The sequence below is a fragment of the Pongo abelii genome, chromosome 12, assembly GCF_028885655.2.
Source record: "Pongo abelii isolate AG06213 chromosome 12, NHGRI_mPonAbe1-v2.0_pri, whole genome shotgun sequence".
Lineage (NCBI taxonomy): Eukaryota > Metazoa > Chordata > Mammalia > Primates > Hominidae > Pongo > Pongo abelii.
The window spans coordinates 105,373,398-105,394,397 of NC_071997.2; the positions used below are offsets into that span (position 1 = coordinate 105,373,398).

At 45.3% G+C, this 21,000-nt stretch overlaps 2 protein-coding genes across 2 annotated transcripts in view; both read left to right on the forward strand.

Moving 5' to 3' along the window:
- The first annotated feature begins 1,253 nt into the window (after window positions 1-1,253).
- PPM1G (protein phosphatase, Mg2+/Mn2+ dependent 1G) overlaps window positions 1,254-21,000 on the forward strand; it is a 29,219-nt gene continuing 9,472 nt past the window's right edge. The window contains exon 1 of the mRNA XM_009237452.4: window positions 1,254-2,458. Coding sequence (XP_009235727.2) covers window positions 2,339-2,458 — 120 coding nt within the window. The 5' untranslated portion in view covers window positions 1,254-2,338. The remainder of the gene's footprint in view (window positions 2,459-21,000) is intronic.
- LOC100442351 (ferritin heavy chain) lies at window positions 11,092-19,013 on the forward strand. Its single transcript, XM_009237451.4, has 2 exons — window positions 11,092-11,106; window positions 18,096-19,013. Exons 1-2 carry the CDS (start codon window positions 11,092-11,094, stop codon window positions 18,849-18,851), a joined length of 771 nt encoding a protein of 256 aa, XP_009235726.3. The 3' UTR covers window positions 18,852-19,013.

A 21,000-nucleotide genomic window follows, 5' to 3' on the forward strand; every position in this document is an offset into this window, starting at 1 on the left:
AAAGTGTAAGAGAAAGCATGGCTTTAGATGCACCCAAAGACATTGCTGAAGCAGAGTTGTAGGAGAAATGGAGAGTTAAAGAGAGGCATACATGAATCTGGATGATTAGCATGAAGGGTCTTGTAAATTATAAGGAATTTGGACTATCTGAAGAGCATGAAGAAGCCACGATTAGTTTTATCTTTTTAAATAATCTTTTTTTTTTTTTTTTTGAGACAGAGTTGCTCTGTCACCCAGGCTGGCGTGCAGCGGCGCTATCTTGGCTCACTGCAACCTCCGCCTCTGGGTTTCAAGTGATTCTCCTGCCTTAGCCTCCCAAGTAGCTGGGATTACAGGAGCGTGCCACTACGCCTGGCTAATTTTTGTATTTTAGTAGAGACGGGTTTAACATTTTGGCCAGGCTGGTCTCGAACTTCTGGCCTCAAGTGATCCACCACCCCCCACTCCCCCCCGCCTTGGCCTCCCAAAGTGCTGGGATTACAAGTGTGAGCCACTATGCCCCGCCGAAAAGAATCAATTTTGTCATAGTTTGGAGAATTTCTCCTTTTCTCTGCATCCCTTGAATCCAGTTTATTACCAAATCTGTCTTATTTGTTATTGTCTAATTTGTCCTTTCATCTGGATTCCCATTGCCACCCTGCCTGGTACCACCTTCCTCCCAGCTCTTCTCATCTCTTGCTTAGAGTAAGAGCTCTGTAATCAGTAGCAGTGCCCCAGGCCAGGCGCGGTGGCTCACGCCTGTAATCCCAGCACTTTGGGAGGCTAAGGCGGGTAGATCACGAGATCAGGAGTTCGAGACCAGCCTGGCCAACATGGTGAAACCCCCTCTCTACTAAAAATACAAAAATTAGCCAGGCGTGGAATCCTAGCTACTCGGGAGGCTGAGGCGGGAGAATCGCTTGAACCCGGGAGGCGGAGGTTGCAGTGAGCCAAGATAGCGCCACTGCGCTTCAGCCTGGGCAACAAGAGCGAAACTCGGTCTTAAAAAAAAAACAACAGTAGGCGGGGTGCGGTGGCTCACGCCTGTAATCCCAGCACTTTGGGAGGCCGAGGTGGGCGGATCACGAGGTCAGGAGATGGAGACCATCCTGGCTAACACGGTGAAATCTCGTCTCCACTAAAAATACAAAAAATTAGCCGGGCGTGGTGATGGGCGCCTTTAGTCCCAGCTACTCGGGAGGCTGAGGCAGGAGAATGGCGTGAACCCGGGAGGCGGAGCTTGTAGCCTGGGCGACAGAGCGAGACTCTGTCTCAAAAACAAACAAACAAAAAACAACAACACAACAGTGCCCCAGACTCCCTCCCTCCAATGTACACTGCATACAAAGACTAGACAAACGATGCCAAAGGTTACACCAGGACGACAATGAAGTCCAAGTCACTCATCTTGGCGCTTCTTTTTATCAAGCTAGCTACTTAATATTACCACTTAGAATCATTCTCCGAGGCCAGCCAGCTTTCTCAAAAATCCTCCCCAAATGCAGTTTACATTCTTCCTTCACTCCTCCAAACCTTATAACATTATTCCCTTTTCCCGTGGCATAATACAATCCAGAGGCATCCTCTCTGAGAGTCTACATCCTTTCAATCCTCCAAGAAACAGCTCCTCCTCCCATCCTTGAGCTTTTCTCACCCAGAATAGGCTGTACCAAACATTTCTACATTGTATTAACTCGAATTATATCACAGATCGAGGTCTTTGCTTTCAGAAAAGACTCACATTCTTCTCATATAGGCCTCGCAGGGCCTGGCCAAGTACTTCCTAAGCTCGGAACAAATACTGGTCAACTTTAATTGAACCAAATCGGGCGGGGTTTGCGGAGTCTGAGGGTGCAACGTTGGGGAGAGGGGGATGAAAACACTGGAGGACGGGCTGAAAGCGTCGAGTCCGACACAAAAGAGGCGTCAGACAAAACGCCAAGAGGCTGGGGACTGGGAACGAATGAAGAGTTGCTGCCAGGGACGACCTGCCACCTGCGCGAGGCAGCGGAGTAGGACGGCTGCCGTTGGTGGGCGTGGTCGCGCCAGTCTCGCGGGAGCGGCCGTTGGGCGGGCCGTTGTCCCTGCGGGCGGGGCGAGTTGCTAAGGAAATGACTGCCCACAGCGCCTGGCCCAGCCGCGCCGGCCGGGCGGGGTCTGGAGCGGCGCCGTTTCCGCTTCCGCTCCCTCTCAGCTCCCGTCCCGTTACCGCCTCCTGGCCGGCCTCGCGCCTTTCACCGGCACCTTGCGTCGGTCGCGCCGCGGGGCCTGCTCCTGCCGCGCGCACCCCCGGGGCTTCGGCTCCGGCACGGGTCGCGCCCAGCTTTCCTGCCCCTGAGGCCGCCGGCCAGCCGCCGCCATGGGTGCCTACCTCTCCCAGCCCAACACGGTGAAGTGCTCCGGGGACGGGGTCGGTGCCCCGCGCCTGCCGCTGCCCTACGGCTTCTCCGCCATGCAAGGCTGGCGCGTCTCCATGGAGGTGAGGAGGCAGGGGCCCATAGGCTGGCCGCTGCGGGGCGGGAATCTGACGGAGAAAGGGAGCGGGGGATGGGGTCTTCCCCTGGGAAGGGTCCCAATTGGGAGCCTGCGGCCGCAGCGGCCGTTTGCGGGGCGACAGAGACTGCGGGGTCGGGGCCGAGAGGGAGCTCCCGATGCTTGGGGACCGTGTGCCGGTGACCAGTGGCGGCGAGGGCTCGGCCATGTGGGAAGAGGCACCTTCCGCCCACTGACCGCCCTCTCCCCGAGCTTTGGCGCCATCCTCTCGTGCCAACCTAGCCCTCCAGGCTCATCAACGGTGTGAGGTTTAGTGTGGGAGTAAAGACGCAAAGAGGGGCTATTTATTCATTTGTTTTTCAAGGGAGAGGTGAATAGATGTGAATAACTTTTTAAATTTTAATATTTAAAATATGTGATGTGGGAAGCCTCTTTTGGCTAGGAGTTTGACAGTGAAAGGAACCCCGGGCAGAGTCTGTTTCACATTCTGGTTGCTTGGCCTTGCGCTCTTGCATGTTAATTTCAGAGGCTGGACCCGAACTCCAGGAGTTGTCACTCATTTGCACTCTTTTCATGGCCTTTTACTAACTTCGGAAAACTTGAATTATATCAGTCCCTAGCTTTTCCTTTTTATTATGCTTGGTTTTCTTTCTCTCTTAGGATTTCTCTAAAACTTAATCAGTAATTGTCATTTGCCTGTAATTGTTGTAGTTTATAGTTTCTTTGATTGTAAGTCATTTCATCACAACCTACCTACAAAGGGCTTTTCTGGAAAATTTTACTCTGGACAAAAGGGGAAAATAAAAATATGGGGGGGAAAGTAGTAATATTAGGTAAAACTTGATGTGAAACTACAAAAGAGAAGAGGGAAAACTGCGGTACGGAGGAAAGGGAGGAAGACGGGTTAACCGTGTCTTTGTGAAGAGCATTCTGAAGTCTAGGCAAAAGGGCCAGGGAAATACTCTGTCTGGTATTGAGGGTTTATCCACCTACCGGGTGGGCTTCAGGTAACAGCGAAATACTGTCTCCCTTGGGAATTGTTTCAAATCCCTCGCTCCTCCCTGTGGTTAGCTCTGGAATGACAGTATGAACTTAAATGTTTTGTTTTCCTATTCAAATTTTGTACTCATAACCGACCTTAACAATTTTACAATTAGGTATAAAATTTCAAGATTGGAGTGGATCCTGTAGTTCATCTCATCTACTTTGGCTCCCTTTTTTTTTTTTTTTTTTTTTGAGACGGAAATTTCGCTCTTGTTGCCCAGGCTGGAATGCAATGGCGCGATCTCGGCTCACCGCAACCTCCGCCTCTCAGGTTCGAGCAATTCTCCTGCCTTAGCCTCCCCAGTAGTTGGGATTACAGGCATGTGCCACCATGCCCGGCTTATTTTGTATTTTTAGTAGAGACAGGGTTTCTTCATGTGGGTCAGGCTGGTGTTGAACTCCTGACTTAGGTGATCTGCCTGCCTCGGTCTCCCAAAGTGCTGGGATTACAGGCATGAACCACCACACCCTGCGGCTCCCACATTTTATAGCTAAGAAATTGAGGCCCAGAAAGGTTAGGACACTGTTTTGGTGGAAAGAATTTGTAGGATCAGATCGTTGAAGACACTAGACATTGTTAATCATCTGTGTCAAACTGAAGCATAGCATTATTTCACCACCATCCACAGTATAACTATTTGGTAGATGTAATTGTCTATTAGAAATATCTAGGCCGGGCGCAGTGGCTCACGTCTGTAATCCCAGCATTTTGGGAGGCCGAGGCGGGCAGATCACCTGAGCTCAGGAGTTGGAGACCAGCCTGGGCAACATGGCAAAAACCCTGTCTCTACAAAAAATACAAAAAAATTAGTTGGGCGTGGTGGCATCCACCTGTAGTCCCAGTTACTTGGGAGGCTGAGATAGAAAATCACTTTGAGCCTGAGAGGCAGAGGCTTCACTGAGCCAAGATAGCCCCTCTGCACTCCAATCTGGGCGACAGAGCGAGACGCTGTCTCAAAAAATAAATGAATAGGCCAGGCGCGGTGACTCATGCCTGTAATCCTAGCACTTTGGGAGGCTGAGGCGGGCGGATTGCCTGAGCTCTGGAGTTCGAGACCAGCCTGGACAACATGACGAAACCCCATCTTTACTAAAATACAAAAAATTAGCCAAATGTGGTGGTGCGTGCCTATAATCATAGCTACTTGGAAGGCTGAGGCAGGAGAATCGCTTGAATCCCGGAGGCGGAGGTTGCAGTGAGCCAAGATCGTGCCACTGTACTCCAGCCTGGGCAACAGAGTGAGACTCTGTCTCAAAAAAAAATAAAAAAAGAATAAATAAATAAATCTGGATATAGTTTCATAGGAAAGTCTTTTTGTAAAGTAGGTAGTCGAGAAGTTCCATTTCCATGGCATTTTCTGTTAACGTTGTGAGAATTGAGGTGAATATTCCATCTCGCAGTAAAACGTTTCTTCCAGGTTTCTCATTTAATATTTTTCACTTCTCTGCTGTTGTTTTTTCATTTCTTTGGTACCCTTCTTTCTACTTTTATTTACGGATTGAGTTGCTTGGCTACTGAGTGTTTCATGTTGGTTTGCCCAGTGATTCCATACTATTTGCTGCTTCTCTGTAGGGCATTTCCCTTTATTTTTGGTTTCTCCTCAATTAGAAAATGATTTTTTTGTCAGGGATGGTTTAGTGTATAGAGATCTTACTAGACTATTCCTTACATCCTAATCTTCCTCCTGAGAGATAACTGCTTAGGGTATTAAAATCTTGCTAATGTGCTGTTTCTGAAGTTGCCCTTGTTTGAATAAATATGCCTAATCAATAGTTAAATATGTCTAATCAAATCCTCTTGAAGAGTATTGTTTGGGATCCTGTTCTGCTTCATTGATAGTTTTCCTTCTGGCTTTTTTTTCTCTTCAAAGTGTAGCATAGTTTCTTTGCTATTGCAAGAAAATAACTGAGTTCTAGCCTCTTCCCTGAATCTTATCTTTCCAGAAAATATAAAGTACTCCCATTCCTCTGAAGCTTTAGGGCTTAATCCAAAAATTAATAAAGTTTATTTACCCTATTTGCTTGGTCCTAATGCTTCATTTGAGGTAAGGTTATCATACCACTAAAGGTTGTTGACATCCTGACTGATGGATAGATTTAGCTGTAGAGAGGACTCTTGAGACAAAAATGGCAATCATCAATAGCTGGCATTTTTACTTTCTGCCTGTTTCCAGCTTCTCTTCCTGTGTGACCAGGGTGTTGTTTGTTTTGTTTTGTTTTTGACACGGAGTTTCTATCTTGTTGCCCAGGCTGAAGTACAACGGCATGATCTCGGCTCACTGCAACCTCTGCCTCCCAGGTTCAAGTGATTCTCCTGCCTCAGCCTCCTGAGTAGCTAGGATTACAGGCATGTGCCACCACTCCTGGATAATTTTGTATTTTTAGTAGAGACGGGGTTTCTCCATGTTGGTCAGGCTGGTCTCGAACTTCTGACCTCAGGTGATCGGCCCGCCTCCGCCTCCCAAAATGCTGTGAGCCACCACGCCCAGCAACCAGGGTGTTTTGAGAAAAGGTAATCAGAATACCACAGGCCAGTCGTGGTGGCTTACGCCTGTAATCCCAGCACTTTGGGAGGCCAAAGGGGGGGCAGATCACCTGAGGTCAGTTCGAGACCAGCCTAGCCAACGTGGTGAAACCCCGTCTCTACTGAAAATACAAAAATTAGCCAGAGGCCAGAGAATTGCTTGAATAGGAAGGCCAGTGAGCCGAGATCTCACCGCTGCACTCCACCCAGGGTGACAGACTCCATCTCAAAAAACAAACAAAAAAACACCACAGTTGATGTTCCCCTCCCTCCTTCTTTCTCCATGAAAAAAGTGGATGAGGTATGTACTTTGGGATTAAGAGGTAGGCACTGGGCACGGTGGCTCATGCCTGTAATCCCAGCACTTTGGGAGGCCGAGGTGGGTGGATCACGAGGTCAAGAGACCCAGATCATTCTGGCCAATATGGTGAAACCCTGTCTCTTCTAAAATACAATAATTAGTTGGGCATGGTGGCGCGCGCCTGTAGTCCCAGCTACTCTGGAGGCTGAGGCAGGAGAATCGCTTGAACCTGGGAGGCAGAGGTTGCAGTGAGCCGAGATTGTGCCACCGCACTTCAGCCTGGGTGACAGGGTGAGACTCCATCTAAAAAAAAAAAAAAAGGTAGGTTGTGGAGGGGTACCTGAGAAATATATAAGGTAAGGCCCTTGAGTTTTTGTTGGCTAAATAAGAAGTCAAATCTGAAAATAGATTCAGTTGATGTAGTCTTTTTTTTTTTTTTTGAGACGGAGTCTTGCACTGTTGCCCAGGCTGGAGTATAATGGCATGATCTTGGCTCACTGCAACCTCTGCCTCCTGAGTTCAAGCGATTCTCCTGCCTCAGCTTCCCGAGTAGCTGGGATTACAGGCGCCTGCCACCATGCCTGGCTAATTTTTTGTATTTTTAATAGAGACAGGGTTTCACTATGTTGGCCAGGCTGGTCTCCAACTCCTGACCTCTTGATCCACCCGCCTCGGCCTCCCAAAGTGCTGGCATTACAGGCGTGAGTCACCATGCCTGGCCCATCAGTTGATGTAGTCTTAAGGGGACAAGAGTATATTTAACATTTGGTTGTGAGGTTCTCTGGAAGTGACAAAACTGCTTTCTATGAAGAGTTAGGAATTTTTTTTTTTTTTTTTGAAACGGAGTCTCGCATTGTCACCCGGGCTAGAGTGTAGTGGCTTGATCTTGGCTCACTGAACCCTCTGCCTCCTGGGTTCAAGTGATTCTCCTGCCTCAGCCTCCCAAATAGCTGGGATTACAGGAGTCTGCCACCAGGCCAGCTAATTTTTTTTGTATTTTTAGTGGAGACGGGATTTCACTATGTTGGCCAGGCTGGTCTCAAGACTCCTGACCTTGTGATCCACCTGCCTCGGCCTCCCAAAGTGCTGGGATTACAGATGTGAGCCACCGTGCCCGGCCAGGAATTTTTTGTCCTATAAATCATATTTTCCTTTTATTAAAGGCAGTGTCAATATCTATAGTATAATTTTGAGTAGGCTGAATTTATTTATTTATTGCTGTGTAGAAGCTGGCTTATTAATGGTCAAGGGGTCGTCTAGAATTGACTATAAAGATAGTATTGAGCAGAAAATTCTTAAAATACCTGCATATTAGTTTCAGTCATTAAATTAATGGAAAAAATGTAAAAAGAAATATCACAAGTTTGCTATGGGGTTCTACCTTAGGGCATTGAAGGTTGAAAAGCATTTATTTTCTTATCTTCAGATTAGCATCTCATATCAATAGCCAATAGCTTAAAGTGCTTTTTACTTACTAAACCAGGTCAGAATTTCTCTCTCTCTTTTTTTTTTTTTTAGACAGAGTCTCACTCTGTCACCCAGGCTGGAGTGCAGTGGTGTGATCTCAGCTCACTGGCCTTCCTGTTCAAGTGATTCTCCGGCCTCAGCCTCCTGAGTAGCTGGGATTACAGGCATGTGCCACGACACTTGGCTTATTTTTTGTATTTTTAGTAGAGATGGGGTTTCTCCATGTTGGTCAGGCTGGTCTCGAACTCCTGACCTCAGGTGATCCACCCGCCTCCGCCTCCCAAAGTGCCGGGATTACAGGCGTGAGCTACTGCGCCTGGCCAGAATTTCTTTGTCTAGAATGTGGTTAGCAACTTTTATAAAAATGCATTATTTGCATTTGATTAGCATGCAGTACCCATTTACAGTTCAAAGCTAGTATAGAATTATATCACATGTATGCCCATGAGCATGGAGAAACTATTTTCTTTTTCTTTTATTTTTTTAAGTTGGAGTTTTGCTCTTGTTGCCCAGGCTGGAGTGCAGTGGTGCGATCTCGGCTCACTGCAGCTTCCGCCTCCTGGGTTCTAGCAGTTCGCCTACCCCAGCCTCCCAAGTAGCTGGGATTACAGGCACTTGCCACCATGCCCGGCTAACTTTTTTGTATTTTTAGTAGAGAAGGGGTTTTGCCATGCTGGCCAGTCTGATCTTGAACTTCTGGCCTCAAGTGATCTTCCCGCCTCAGCTTCCCAAAGTGCTGGGATTACAGGCATGAGCCACCGTGCCCGGCCTTTTTATTTTTAAAATTATTTGTGTATTTATTTTGGGACAGGATCTCACTCTTGCCCATGCTTGAGTGGTAAGGAGTATGGGATTTCTTGTGCCGGTTCCTTCACATCCTCACTAATCTACCTTTACAGTGGCTCGATCATAGCTCACTGCATAGCCTCCTGGGCTCAAGGGGTCTTCCAGCCTCAGCCTACTATAGGCACATGCCACCATGACTGGCTAATTTTTTTTAAGGTTTTTTTTTTTGTAGAGATAGGGCCTTGCAATGTTGTCCAGGCTGAGGAATTTTATTTATGTTTATTTTATTTTATTTATTTATTTATTTATTTATTTATTTATCGAGACAGAGTCTCACACTGTCACCCAGGCTAGAGTGCAGTGGCGCGATCTCGGCTCACTGCAAGCTCCGCCTCCCGGGTTCATGCCATTCTCCTGCCTCAGCCTCCCGTGTAGCTGGGACTACAGGCGCCTGCCACCACACCCGGCTAATTTTATGTGTGTGTTTTTAGTAGAGGCGGGGTTTCACCATGTTAGCCAGGATGGTCTCAATTCCTGACCTTGTGATCCGCCCACATTGGCCTCCCAAAGTGCTGGGATTAACAGGTGTGAGTCACTGTGCCCGGCCTGTTTATTTATTTTATTTTTTAGGGTCAGGGTCTCCCTCTGTTGCTCACGCTGGAATGCAGTGGCACGATCATAGCTCACTCGCAGTCTTGACCTCCTGGATTCAAGCAATCCTGCCTCAGCCTCCTGAGTAACTAGGAGTACAGGCACATGCCACCGTGCCCAGCTAATTTTTTATTTTAGTAGAGACAGGGTCTCGCTATGTTGCCCAGGCTGGTCTCAAGTGATTCTCCTGCCTTGGCCTCCCAAAGTGCTGGGATTACAGGTGTGAGCCACCATGCCTGGTCTAGAAATTATTTTATATTTTATACCATTCCCTTATAAGTTCTCAAGCAACTGGAAAATACAATCAGAACTTATCCCTCAAGATTTCAAGGATATTTTACACAAAGTTCTATTGTCTGATTCCTTAGCAGTTGTTACTACTGTCCCTATCTCTAATCTTCTATTGGGTTATTAGTCTTAGAATTGAATTTTGAGAGGTAAGGGCTTGAATTTGAGCATAGAAATTTATACAGGTCTGATCAGTAGTCCTTGACATTGTATTATCTGGAAACACAAATCTTTAGAACTGAACTTAAGATGTTTAATGACATTTTGTAGACAGAGTATGATTTCAGTGTAGTTGTTTTTGTTTCTTTCTAGATCTAGTTCAGAGATGAAGTATATCAACTTTTTTTTCCTTTTTGACCCAATGCTAGCAGAAAAACAACACCTTTTAATCATTTAGTATTTGAAAATGTGTGTACAGGTTCCTTTTTATTTTATTTATTTCTTACACGTTCCTTTTTAATCAGCTTTATTGAGATAGAGTTCATATACTGTATGGTTCATATGCCATACAGTATATGAACTCACTTTAAGAGTGTAATTCAGTGGGTTTAAGGGTATAATTCATTCATTTTAAAGGTATAATTCAGTGGCTTTTAGTATATTCTTTTTTTTTTTTCTTTTTTTCTTTTTTTGAGACAGGGTCTTGTTTTGTTACCCAGGCTGGAGTGCAGTGATGCAGTCTCAGCTCACTGCAACCTCCACCTCCCAGGTTCAAGCGAATTCTCCTGCCTCAGCATCCTGAGTAGCTGGAACTACAGGCGCACGCCACCACACCCAGCTAATTTTTATATTTTCAGTAGAAGCAGGGTTTCACCATGTTGCCCAGGCTGGTCTCGAACTCCTGGCCTCAAGTGATCTGCCTACCTCAGCCTCCCAAAGTGCTGGGATTACAGGCATGAGCCACCGTGCCTGCCTGTTTTGTAGTGTATTCAAACAGAGTTGTACAGCTGTCACCACAATCAGTTTTAGAACCCCAAAAAGAAACCCTGTACTCTTTACCAGTCACTCCCTATCTTCCTTCCACTAACCCCTGGCATCCACTAATTTACATGACCTCTATGAATTTGCCTATTCTGAACATTTTATAAATGGAATTCTAAATACACTACCTTTTATATCTGGATGCTTTTACTAAGTATGTGTATTTTTGAAATTGACTTTGAAGCCTGTTGGCCCCTGGAAGAGTAAATTACTCTCCACCCCAAGTATTCCCTCTACCCTCAGCTTTGCCTGTAAGTTTTTTAAAAAAAATCACACATACATTGTTGTAGTAGATTTAAGAATAAGTATTTTGCTGACCCAGGGTTGTTTTGCTTCTTTCTAGATCATTGCCTTGCAGGTTTTATTTTACAGAGCTTAATAGAATCAGAATTCTCTTTAAAACTCCAGTCGCATATCCAGTTATCACTTACCATCTCTTTGTTTGCACCAATAGCCAGGCCTGGCCTAGAGGGACTTGATTTCCACTTTTGGTTTTTAGACTTTTCTTTGGCTTTTACCACCTGCTGTGTGTCCTTGACTTCATACTGCTGGACTCCTTTGGATGGATACCAGCAGGATGGTTCAGGCTCCAGTAGGCACTTTTTAAAATTCTCTCCTTCTGTTCAGATAGACAGAGCTCAGGCGGATCACCAAGTCTGTTGCCTGTGTAACCAGGAAAGAGATGCTAGTTTTCTTTTAGGCACTCCCATTTGTTTCTGTTGGAACCTTCCTCACTTAGTTGATGGAAGGGAAGCAAAAGACCCAGTACTCCATCTCAAATTAATGACTTAACAATTCTTGAATTTTCTCTTATCTCCTAGTTAACTCTTTTTCTTATCTCCAGGAGGTCAATTTTAATTATTGTTGTTTATTCATTTATTTTCATGGAGACAGGGTCTTACTATGTTGTCCAGGCTGGTCTTGAACCGCTGGCCTCAAGGAATCTTTTCACCTCAGCTTCCCAAAGTGCTGGAATTACAGGCATGAGTCACCATACCCGGCCTGATATTTTTCAGTTGATGTATCATAGTTGTGCCTAAGCATAATTTTTTAATTTTAATTTTAATTTTTTATTTTTGGAGACAGGGTCTCCCTCTGTCGCCCAGGCTGGAGTGCAGTGATGCGATCTCAGCTCACTGCAACCTCCATCTTCTGGGTTAAAGCGATTCTCCTGCCTCAGCCTCCCGAGTAGCTGGGACTACAGGTACCCATCATCAGGCCCGGCTAATTTTTTTGTGTGTATTTTAGTAGAGACGAGATTTCGCTATGTTGCCCAGGGCGGTCTCGAACTCCTGAGCTCAGGCAATCCGCCCGCCTCGGCCTCCCAAAGTGCTGGGATTACAGGCGTGAACCACCACGCCCGGCCAAGCATAATATTTTTAAAGGTCATCAATGTTATGTCATGAATCAATCAGTATTTCATTCTTTTTTATGGTTGAATAATATTGCATAGTATGGATTTATCACATTTTGTTTATCCATTCATTAGTTGATAGACATTTTGGATTTCCACTTTCTTTTTTTTTTTGCTATTATAAATAGTGATACTATGTACAAATTTTTGTGTGGAAATATGTCCTCATATCTCTTAGTTATATACCAAAGAGTGGAATTGCTGGGTCATACGGTAATTACGTGTTTAACATTTTGAGAAACTGCTAAACTCTTTTCCAAAGTGGCTGTACCATGTTACATTCCTGCCAGCAATATATGAGGATGCCAGTTCCTTCACATCTTCACTACACTTATCCACCTTTTTTATAATAACTAATGGTGGGTGTGAGATGGTATCTCATTGTAGTTTTGATTTGTATTTCTCTGATGGCTAAATGGCTAATGATGTTTGAACTTTTTGTTTGAGACAGAATCTCACTCTGTCCAGGTTCAAGCGATTCTCCTGCCTCAGCCTCCCTAGCAGCTGGGATTACAGGCACATGCCACCACACCCAGCTAATTTTTTGTATTTCTAGTAGAGACAGGGTGTTACCATGTTGTTCAGGCTGGTGTCGAGCTCCTGACCTCAAAGGATCCGCCTCCCTGGGCCTCCCAAAGTGCTGGATTACAGGCTAGAGCCACCATGCCAGGCCTTATGTTTGAACATCTTTTATGTGCTTATTGGCCATTTGTGTATCTTTGGAGAAATGTCTGTTCAAAGCCTTTGTCCATTTTTAATTGGATTGTCTTTTTGTCTTTTGATGTGTAAGAGTTCTTTATATGTTTTGGATACAAGTTTGTTAGATATATGATTTGCAAATATTTTCTCCAATTTTGGTGGACTTTTGCTTTCTTTTTTTGTTTTGTTTTTGTTGTTGTTTTGGTCAGGGGACAGTCTTGCTCTGACCACCTAGGCTGGAATGGAGTGCCGCAATCTTGGTTCACTGCAACCTCTGCCTCCTGGGTTCAAGCTATCCTGCTTCAGCCTCCCGAGTAGCTGGGACCCAGGTGTGTGCCACCACTCCCAGCTAATTTTTTATGTTTAGTAGAGACTGGGTTTCACCATGTTGGCCAGGCTGGTCTTGAACTACTGACCTCAGGTGATCTGCCTGTCTAGCCTCCCAAAGTGCTGGGATTACAGTCATGAGCCACTGCACCCCGCTTCTTTTTGCTTTCTTTCTTTTTTTTTTTTTTTTTTGAGACGGAGTCTCGCTGTGTTGCCAGGCTGGAGTGCAGTGGCATGATCTCGGCTCACTGCAACCTCTGCCTCCCGGGTTCAAGCCATTCTCCTGCCTCAGCCTCCTGAGTAGCTAGGACTACAGGGTGGATTACCTCAAGTGATCCGCCCGCCTCGGCCTCCCAAAGTGCTGGGATTACAGGCATGAGCCACCACGCCCGGCCTTAAAATTTTTTTTAATGTATAGTTGAGTAGTATTTAATACATTCACATTGTTGTGTACCCAGTTTCCAGGCACGTGCCACCACGCACAGCTAATTTTTGTATTTTTAGTAGAGATGGGGTTTCACCATGTTGGCCAGGATAGTCTCAATTTCTTGACCTCGTGATCCGCCCACCTGGGCCTCCCAAAGTGCTAGGATTACAGACGTGAGCCACCGCACTAGCCTCTTTTTGCTTTCTTGACGGTGTCTTTTGAAACAAAAGTTTTTACTTTTGATAAAGTCCAATTTGTCTATTTTGTTTGTTTTTGTTAAGAAGCTTTGCCTAACCCAAAGTCACAAGAATTTTCTCTTAGGTTTTCTTCTAAGAGTTTTATTGTTTTAGCTGTTTCTGTGATCCATTTTGAGTGAATTTTTGTGAATGGTATGAGGGAGTGATCCAACTTCATTCTCTTGTGTGTGGATATCAAGTTGTCCCAGCACTATTTGTTGAAACCACTGTTCTTTTCCCCCATTGAATTATCTTGGCATCATTGTCAGAGATAAATTGACCGTAAATGTGAGGGTTTTATTTCTGAACTCTCAAGTCCATTTCATTGGTCTACATGTCCCTATGCCAGTAATACACTATCTTGGTTACTATAGCTTTTTAGTACGTTTTGAAATGTTTTTAAAGTTTGTTCTTCATCTAAATTTTAGGATTAATTTGTCAATTTCTGCACAAAAGGCACCTGAGTTTCTATAGGGGTTATGCAGAATCTGTAGATCAATTGGGGGAGTATTACAGGCGTGAGCCACCGCACCCGGCCAGCTGAGTTTTTCATAGATGTACTCTATCAGGTTTAGGAAGTTCCCTTTTATTCCTAGGTTGTTGAGTCTATATTACTTTTTTAGAGACAGTCTTGCTCTGTCACTCAGGCTGTAGCACAGTGGCTCAGTCATAGCTCACTGCAGCCTTGAACTCCTAGGTTCAAGAGATCCACCTGCCTCAGCCTTCTTAGTAGCTGGGATTACGTGCATGCATCACCATACTGGGCTAATTTTTAAAATTTTTTTATAGAGACAGGGTCTTACTATGTTGCCCAGACTGGCATTGAGTCTTTTTATCATTAATGAGCACTGGATTTTGTCAAGTGCCTTTTATAATACCTATCGAGATGATCATAGGGTTTTGTTCTTCAGTCTACCGATACGCTATATTGCATTAAGTGATTTTTTTGAATGTTAAACCAACCTTGCATTTTTTTGGTGTATAAGTCTTATTTGATCAATGTGTATTATCCTTTTATATGGTGCTGGATTTAGTTTGCTACTATTTTGTTGAGGATTTGTGTCTATATTCATAAGAGATATTGGTCTGTGGTTTCTTGTGATGTCTTTGTCTGGTTTTGGAATCAGGGTAATGCTGGCCTCATAGAATGAATTGGGAAGTATTGCCTTCTTTTCTATGTGATGGGAGAGTTTGTGAATCATTGGTATTAATTTTTCTGTAAATGGTAGAATTCACAAATAAAGCCATCTGAGCCTGGGCTCTTCTTTGTGGAAAGTTTTTTTTTTTTTCTTTGAAAATTTTCATTGTGGCTGGGCGTGGTGGCTCACGCCTGTAATCCCAGCACTTTGGGAGGCCAAGACGGGTGAATCACCTGAGGTCGGGAGTTCGAGACCAGCCTTACCAACATGGAGAAACCCCATCTCTACTAACAATACAAAATTAGCTGGGCATGGTGGTGCATGCCTGTAATCTCAGCTACTCGGGAGGCTGAGGAGGGAGAATCACTTGAACCAGGGAGGCAGAGGTTGTGGTGAGCCTAGATCGTGCCATTGTACTCCAGCCTGGGCAACAAGAGCAAAACTCTGTTTCAAGGGAAACAAAAAAAGTTTTCATAACGTAAAAATTACCATCTTAGTCATTTGTTTTCTTTCTTTTTTTTTTTTTTTTTGGAGACAGAGTCTTGCTCAGTCACCTATGCTGGAGTGCAATGGTTGCAGTCTTGGCTCACTGCAACCTCCACCACCTGGGCTCAAGAGATTCTCCTGCCTCAGCCTCCTGAGTAGCTGGGATTACAGGCATGCGCCACCATGCCCAGTTAATTTTTGTATTTTTCGTAGAGACGGGGTTTCTCCATGTTGACCAGGCTGGTCTCTAACTCCTCACCTCAGGTGATCCGCCCGCCTCGGCCTCCCAAAGTGCTGGGATTACAGGCATGAGCCACCACGCCCGGCCTTAAAATTTTTTTTAATGTACAGTTGAGTAGTATTTAATACATTCACATTGTTGTGTACCCAGTTTCCAGAACTCTTCACCCTACAAAACTGAAACTCTATACCCATTAAATAAGTCCCCATTCTCTTTCCCCCAGCTCATGGCAAACAGCATTCTATTTTCAGTCTCTGTGAATTTGATTAGTTTAGATACTTCATACTGTAAGTGGAATCATACAGTATTTGTCTTTTAGTGACTGCCTAATTTAAAAAAATTTTTTTTGAGACGGAGTCCTGCTCTGTCGCCCAGGCTAGAGTGCAGTGGTGCCATCTCGACTCACTGCAACCTCCGCCTCCCAGGTTCAAGTGATTCTCCTGCCTCGGCCTCCCAAGTAGCTGGGATTGCAGGTGCTCACCACAACACCCAGCTAATTTTTGTATTTTTAGGTAGAGACGGGGTTTCACCATGTTGGCCAGGCTGGTCTTGAACTCCTGACCTCAAATTATCCACCTGCCTTGGCCTCCCAAAGTGCTGGGATTACAGGCGTGAGCCACTGTGCCCAGCCTCCATGTTGTTTTTCACAACACCTGTATCATTTACATTTCCACCAACAGTACACAAGAATTTCAGTTTCTCCATATCCTTGCTAGCAGTTGTTATTATCTGTTTTTTTTTAATGGTTTCTTTTTTCTTTTTTTTTTGACACGGTCTTATTCTTGCTCATGCTGGAGTGCAGTGGTGCAATGTGATAGCTCACTGCAGCCTCAACCTCTGGGCTCAAGCAGTCCTGCCACCTCAGCCTCCACATAGGTGCGACTGCAGGTGTGCACCACCATGCATGGCTAATTTTAAATTTTTTTTCGTAGAGACAGAGTCTCACTGTGTTACCCAGGCTGGTCTTAAACTCCTGAGCACAAGTGATCCTCCCACCTCAGCCTCCCAAAATAATGAGATTAGAGACATGAGCCAACATGCCCAGCCAGTTTTGTTTGTTTGTTTTGTTTTGTGTTTTTGAGACAGAGTCTCACTCTATTGGCCAGGCTGGAGTGCAGCGGCATGATCTCAGCTCACTGCAACCTCCGCCTCCCAGGTTCAAGTGATTCTTATGCCCCAGCCTCCTGAGAAGCTGGGATTACAGGTGCACCACCACACCCAGTTAATTTTTGTATTTTTAGTAGACATGGGGTTTTGCCATGTTGGCCAGGCTGTTCCCGAACTCTTGACCTCAAGTGATCTGCCCCCCTTAGCCTCCCAAGGTGCTAGAATTAAGTTTTTCTTTCTTTTTTTTTTTTGGAGACAGAGTCTCACTCTGTCACCCAGGCTGGAGTGCAATGGCACGGTCTTGGCTCACTGTAACCTCTGCCTCCCAGCTTCAAGCGATTCTCATGTCTAAGCCTCCCGAGTAGCTGGGATTAGAGGCACGCGCCACCACGCCCAGCTAATTTTTTGTATTTTTAGTAGAAACGGGGTTTCACCATGTTGGTCAGGCCGATCTCAAACTCCTGACCTCAAGTGATCCACCCGCCTTGGCCTCCCAAAGTGTTGGGATTACAGGCCTGAGCCACTGTGCCTGGTTTTATTTTTATTATTATTATTTTTAATAGTTCCTATTCTAATGGGTATGAGGTAGTGAGGTGGGTGGTTGTGGTGTTTTTATGAATGTTTAATTGGAAATGGGTGGCCATTGTGTGCAGGAAAAACCTAAATTGTGTCAAACTCCTGGAAAATGAAATATCATTCCAGTTGCAAGAATATCTTTTTTTTTTTTTTTTTTAAGACGGAGTCTCACTCTGTCACCAGGCAGGAGTGCAGTGGCACGATCTCGGCTCACTGCAACCTCCGCCTCCCGGGTTCAAGTGATTCTTCTGCCTTAGCCTCCCAAGTAGCTGGGACTACAGGCACGTGCCGCCACGCCTGGCTGATTTTTTTGTATTTTTAGTAGAGATGGGGTTTCTCCATGTTGGCCAGGATGGTCTCGATCTCTTGACCTCTAGATCCACCTGCCTCGGCCTCCCAAAGTGGTGGGATTATAGGTGGGGGTCACCGTGCCCAGCCACGAGAAGATCTTGAGCATGTGAATGATCAGAAATGATTTAGCCTATGTAGGCACTAGGCCAGGTAGTGAAATTCGGGGAAAATAATTCAGATGCTTCAGAGGTATCACTTATGAACTAAGAAACAGCTTAAAGCCGTTATACTGTGTTTCCTGAAGATGAAAGCATATGGTAAGATGAAATAGTAATTATTTTTTAAAAATTACTACTCCAGAAAGGAAAAGTTTACTAATTTTTATTACTAAAGTTTACTGTTGGTGGGTGCGGTGGCTCACACCTGTAATCCCAGCACTTTGGGAGGCCGAGGCAGGCGGATCACAAGTAGCTGGGTGTGGTGGCACGTACCTGTACTCCCAGCTACTCGGGAGGCTGAGGCAGGAGAATCGCTTGAACCGGGGAGGTGGAGGTTGCGGGGAGCCAAGATTGCGCCACTGCACTCCCGTCTGGCGACAGAGTGAGACTCTGTCTCAAAAAAAATATAATAATTAAAAGTTGAGACGTTCTTCGCGGAGAGTCCTTGGGGTTTCCTGCTTCAACAGTGCTTTGACGGAACCCGGCGCTTGTCCCCCACCCCGGCCGGCCGCCCATAGCCAGCCCTCCATCACCTCTTCACCATGCCCTCGGACCAACCCCAAGGCCCCCGCCGCCGCTCCAGCTCCACGCAGCCGCCGCCGCCGCCTCTCCTTAGTCGCCGCCATGATGACCGCGTCTACCTCGCAGGTGCGCCAGAACCACCACCAGGACTCAGAGGCCGCCATCAACCGCCAGATCAACCTGGAGCTCTACGCCTCCTACATTTACCTATCCATGTCTTACTACTTTGACCGCGATGATGTGGCTTTGAAGAACTTTGCCAAATACTTTCTTCACCAATCTCATGAGGAGAGGGAGCATGCCGAGAAACTGATGAAGCTGCAGAACCAACGAGGTGGCCGAACTTTCCTTCAGGATATCAAGAAACCAGACTGTGATGACTGGGAGAGCGGGCTGAATGCGATGGAGTGTGCATTACATTTGGAAAAAAATGTGAATCAGTCACTACTGGAACTGCACAAACTGGCCACTGACAAAAATGACCCCCATTTATGTGACTTCATTGAGACACATTACCTGAATGAACAGGTGAAAGCCATCAAAGAATTGGGTGACCACATGACCAACTTGCACAAGATGGGAGCACCTGAATCTGGCTTGGCAGAATATCTCTTTGACAAGCACACCCTGGGAGACAGTGATAATGAAAGCTAAGCCTCAGGCTAATTTCCCCATAACCATGGGATGACTTACCTTGTCACCAAGGCAGTGCATGTATGTTGGGGTTTCCTTTACCTTTTCTATAAGTTGTACCAAGACACCCACTTAAGTTCTTTGATTTGTACCATTCCTTCAAATAAAGAAATTTGGTACCCTCCCCCGCCCGCAAAAAAAAAATGTACTGTGGGCTGGTGGAGTGGCTTATGCCTAAATCCCCGCACTTTGGGAGGCTGAGGCGGGAGGATCACCTGAGGTTGGGAGTTTGAGACCAGCCTGGGCAACATGGTGAAACCCCATGTCTACTAAAAATATAAAAATTAGCCAGGTGTGGTGGTACGCACCTGTAATCCCAGCTACTTGGGAGGCTGAGGCATGAGAATCACTTGAACCTGGGCTGCGGAGGTTGTAGTAAGCTGAGATCACGCCACTGTACTCCAGCCTGGGTGACAGGGAGACATTCTGTCTCTCAAAAAAAAAAAAAAAAAAACAACCCAACAAAACAAAGTAATCCAGGAACAACAACATGATGAAGGAAAATGCAGCAGGACTCAGTGATGGATGGTGGAAGACAGCCAGGAAGTTAAGCATGACTCTGGTATTAAGTGTTGTCTGGGAGAGTTAGATTCCATTTACAGAAATAAGACCTGTAGGGGAAGCTCTTGATTTTTTTTTTTTTTTTTTTGCAGACTGCTGATTTCCTGATTACATGTGTTAAGTTTGAGGTATAGAAAGAAAGAACATCCTGGCCGGGTGTGGTGGCTCTCACACCCATAATCCCAGCACTTTGGGAGGCCGAGGTGGGCAGATCACGAGGTCCAGGAGATCGAGACCATCCTGGCCAACATGGTAAAACCCCGTCTCTACTAAAAATACAAAAATTAGCTGGGCGTGGCGGCGCGTGCCTGTTATCCCAGCTACTCAAGAGGCTGAGGCAGGAGAATTGCTTGAACCCGAGAGGCAGAGGTTGCAATGAGCCGAGATTGCGCCACTGCACTCCAGCCTGGCAACAGAGCTAGACTCTGTCTCAAAAAAAAAAAAAAAATCCTGTGGAAACAGGCCGTCAGAGGTATAGAACTACACAGAATCCAAGAGATCTTTCAAGAAAAGTGACATGCAGCAAGAGAAACTATCAAGGGGGTAAACAACCTATAGAATGGGAGAAAATATTCACAAAGTATACGTCCAACAAAGGTCTAATATCCAAAATCTATAAGGAACCTAACAAGCAAAAAGCAAATAACCCCCTTAAAAAGTGGGCAAAGGACATGAACAGATACTTCTCAAAAGACGTACATGTGGCCCACAAACATGAAAAAATGCTCATTTCTAATCATCAGGCAAATGCAAATCAGAACCACAAGATACCATCTCATACCAGTCAGAACAGCTTTGTTAAAATGTCAAAAAATGAGAAACGTTGGTGAGGCTGCAGAGGAAAGCAGACACTTGTACACTGTTGGTGAAGGTGTAAATTAATTTAGTCTAGGCATGGTCAGTTTGGAGATTTCTCAGAGAACTAAGAGTGGAACTACCATTAGATCCAGCAATCTGATTGCTGGATATACGCCCAAAGGAAAATAAATCATTCTGCCAAAACAACATATGTACCTGTATGTTCATTGTGGCACTATTCACAATAGTAAAAACATTGAATCAACTCATGTGCCCATCAGTGGTGGACTGGAAAAGAAAAGAAAATATGGTACATAGCCATCATGGAATACTATGCACCCATTAAAAATAATGAAATAATGTCTTTGCAACAACATGAATGTAGCTGGAGGGCATTATCCTAAGTGAACTAACATGGAAACAGAAAACCAAATACTGCATGTTCTCACTTGTAAGTGGGACCTGAACATCAAGTATACATGGATATAAAGATGGCAACAATAGACACTGGGGTCTACTAGAGGTGGCGGCGCAGCAGGGTGGGGGTGGGGGTTGTGTGGCAGAGGAACAGCTGAAAAACTACCTATTTGATACTATACCCACCACCTGGGAAACGGGTTCAGTCATACCCCAAACTTCAGGATCACACAATATACCTTTCTAACAAACTTACACATGTACTCTGTGATTCTAAAATAAACATCGAAAAATAAGAAAACTGACATGGTTTGTACTGTTTAATCTGACATAA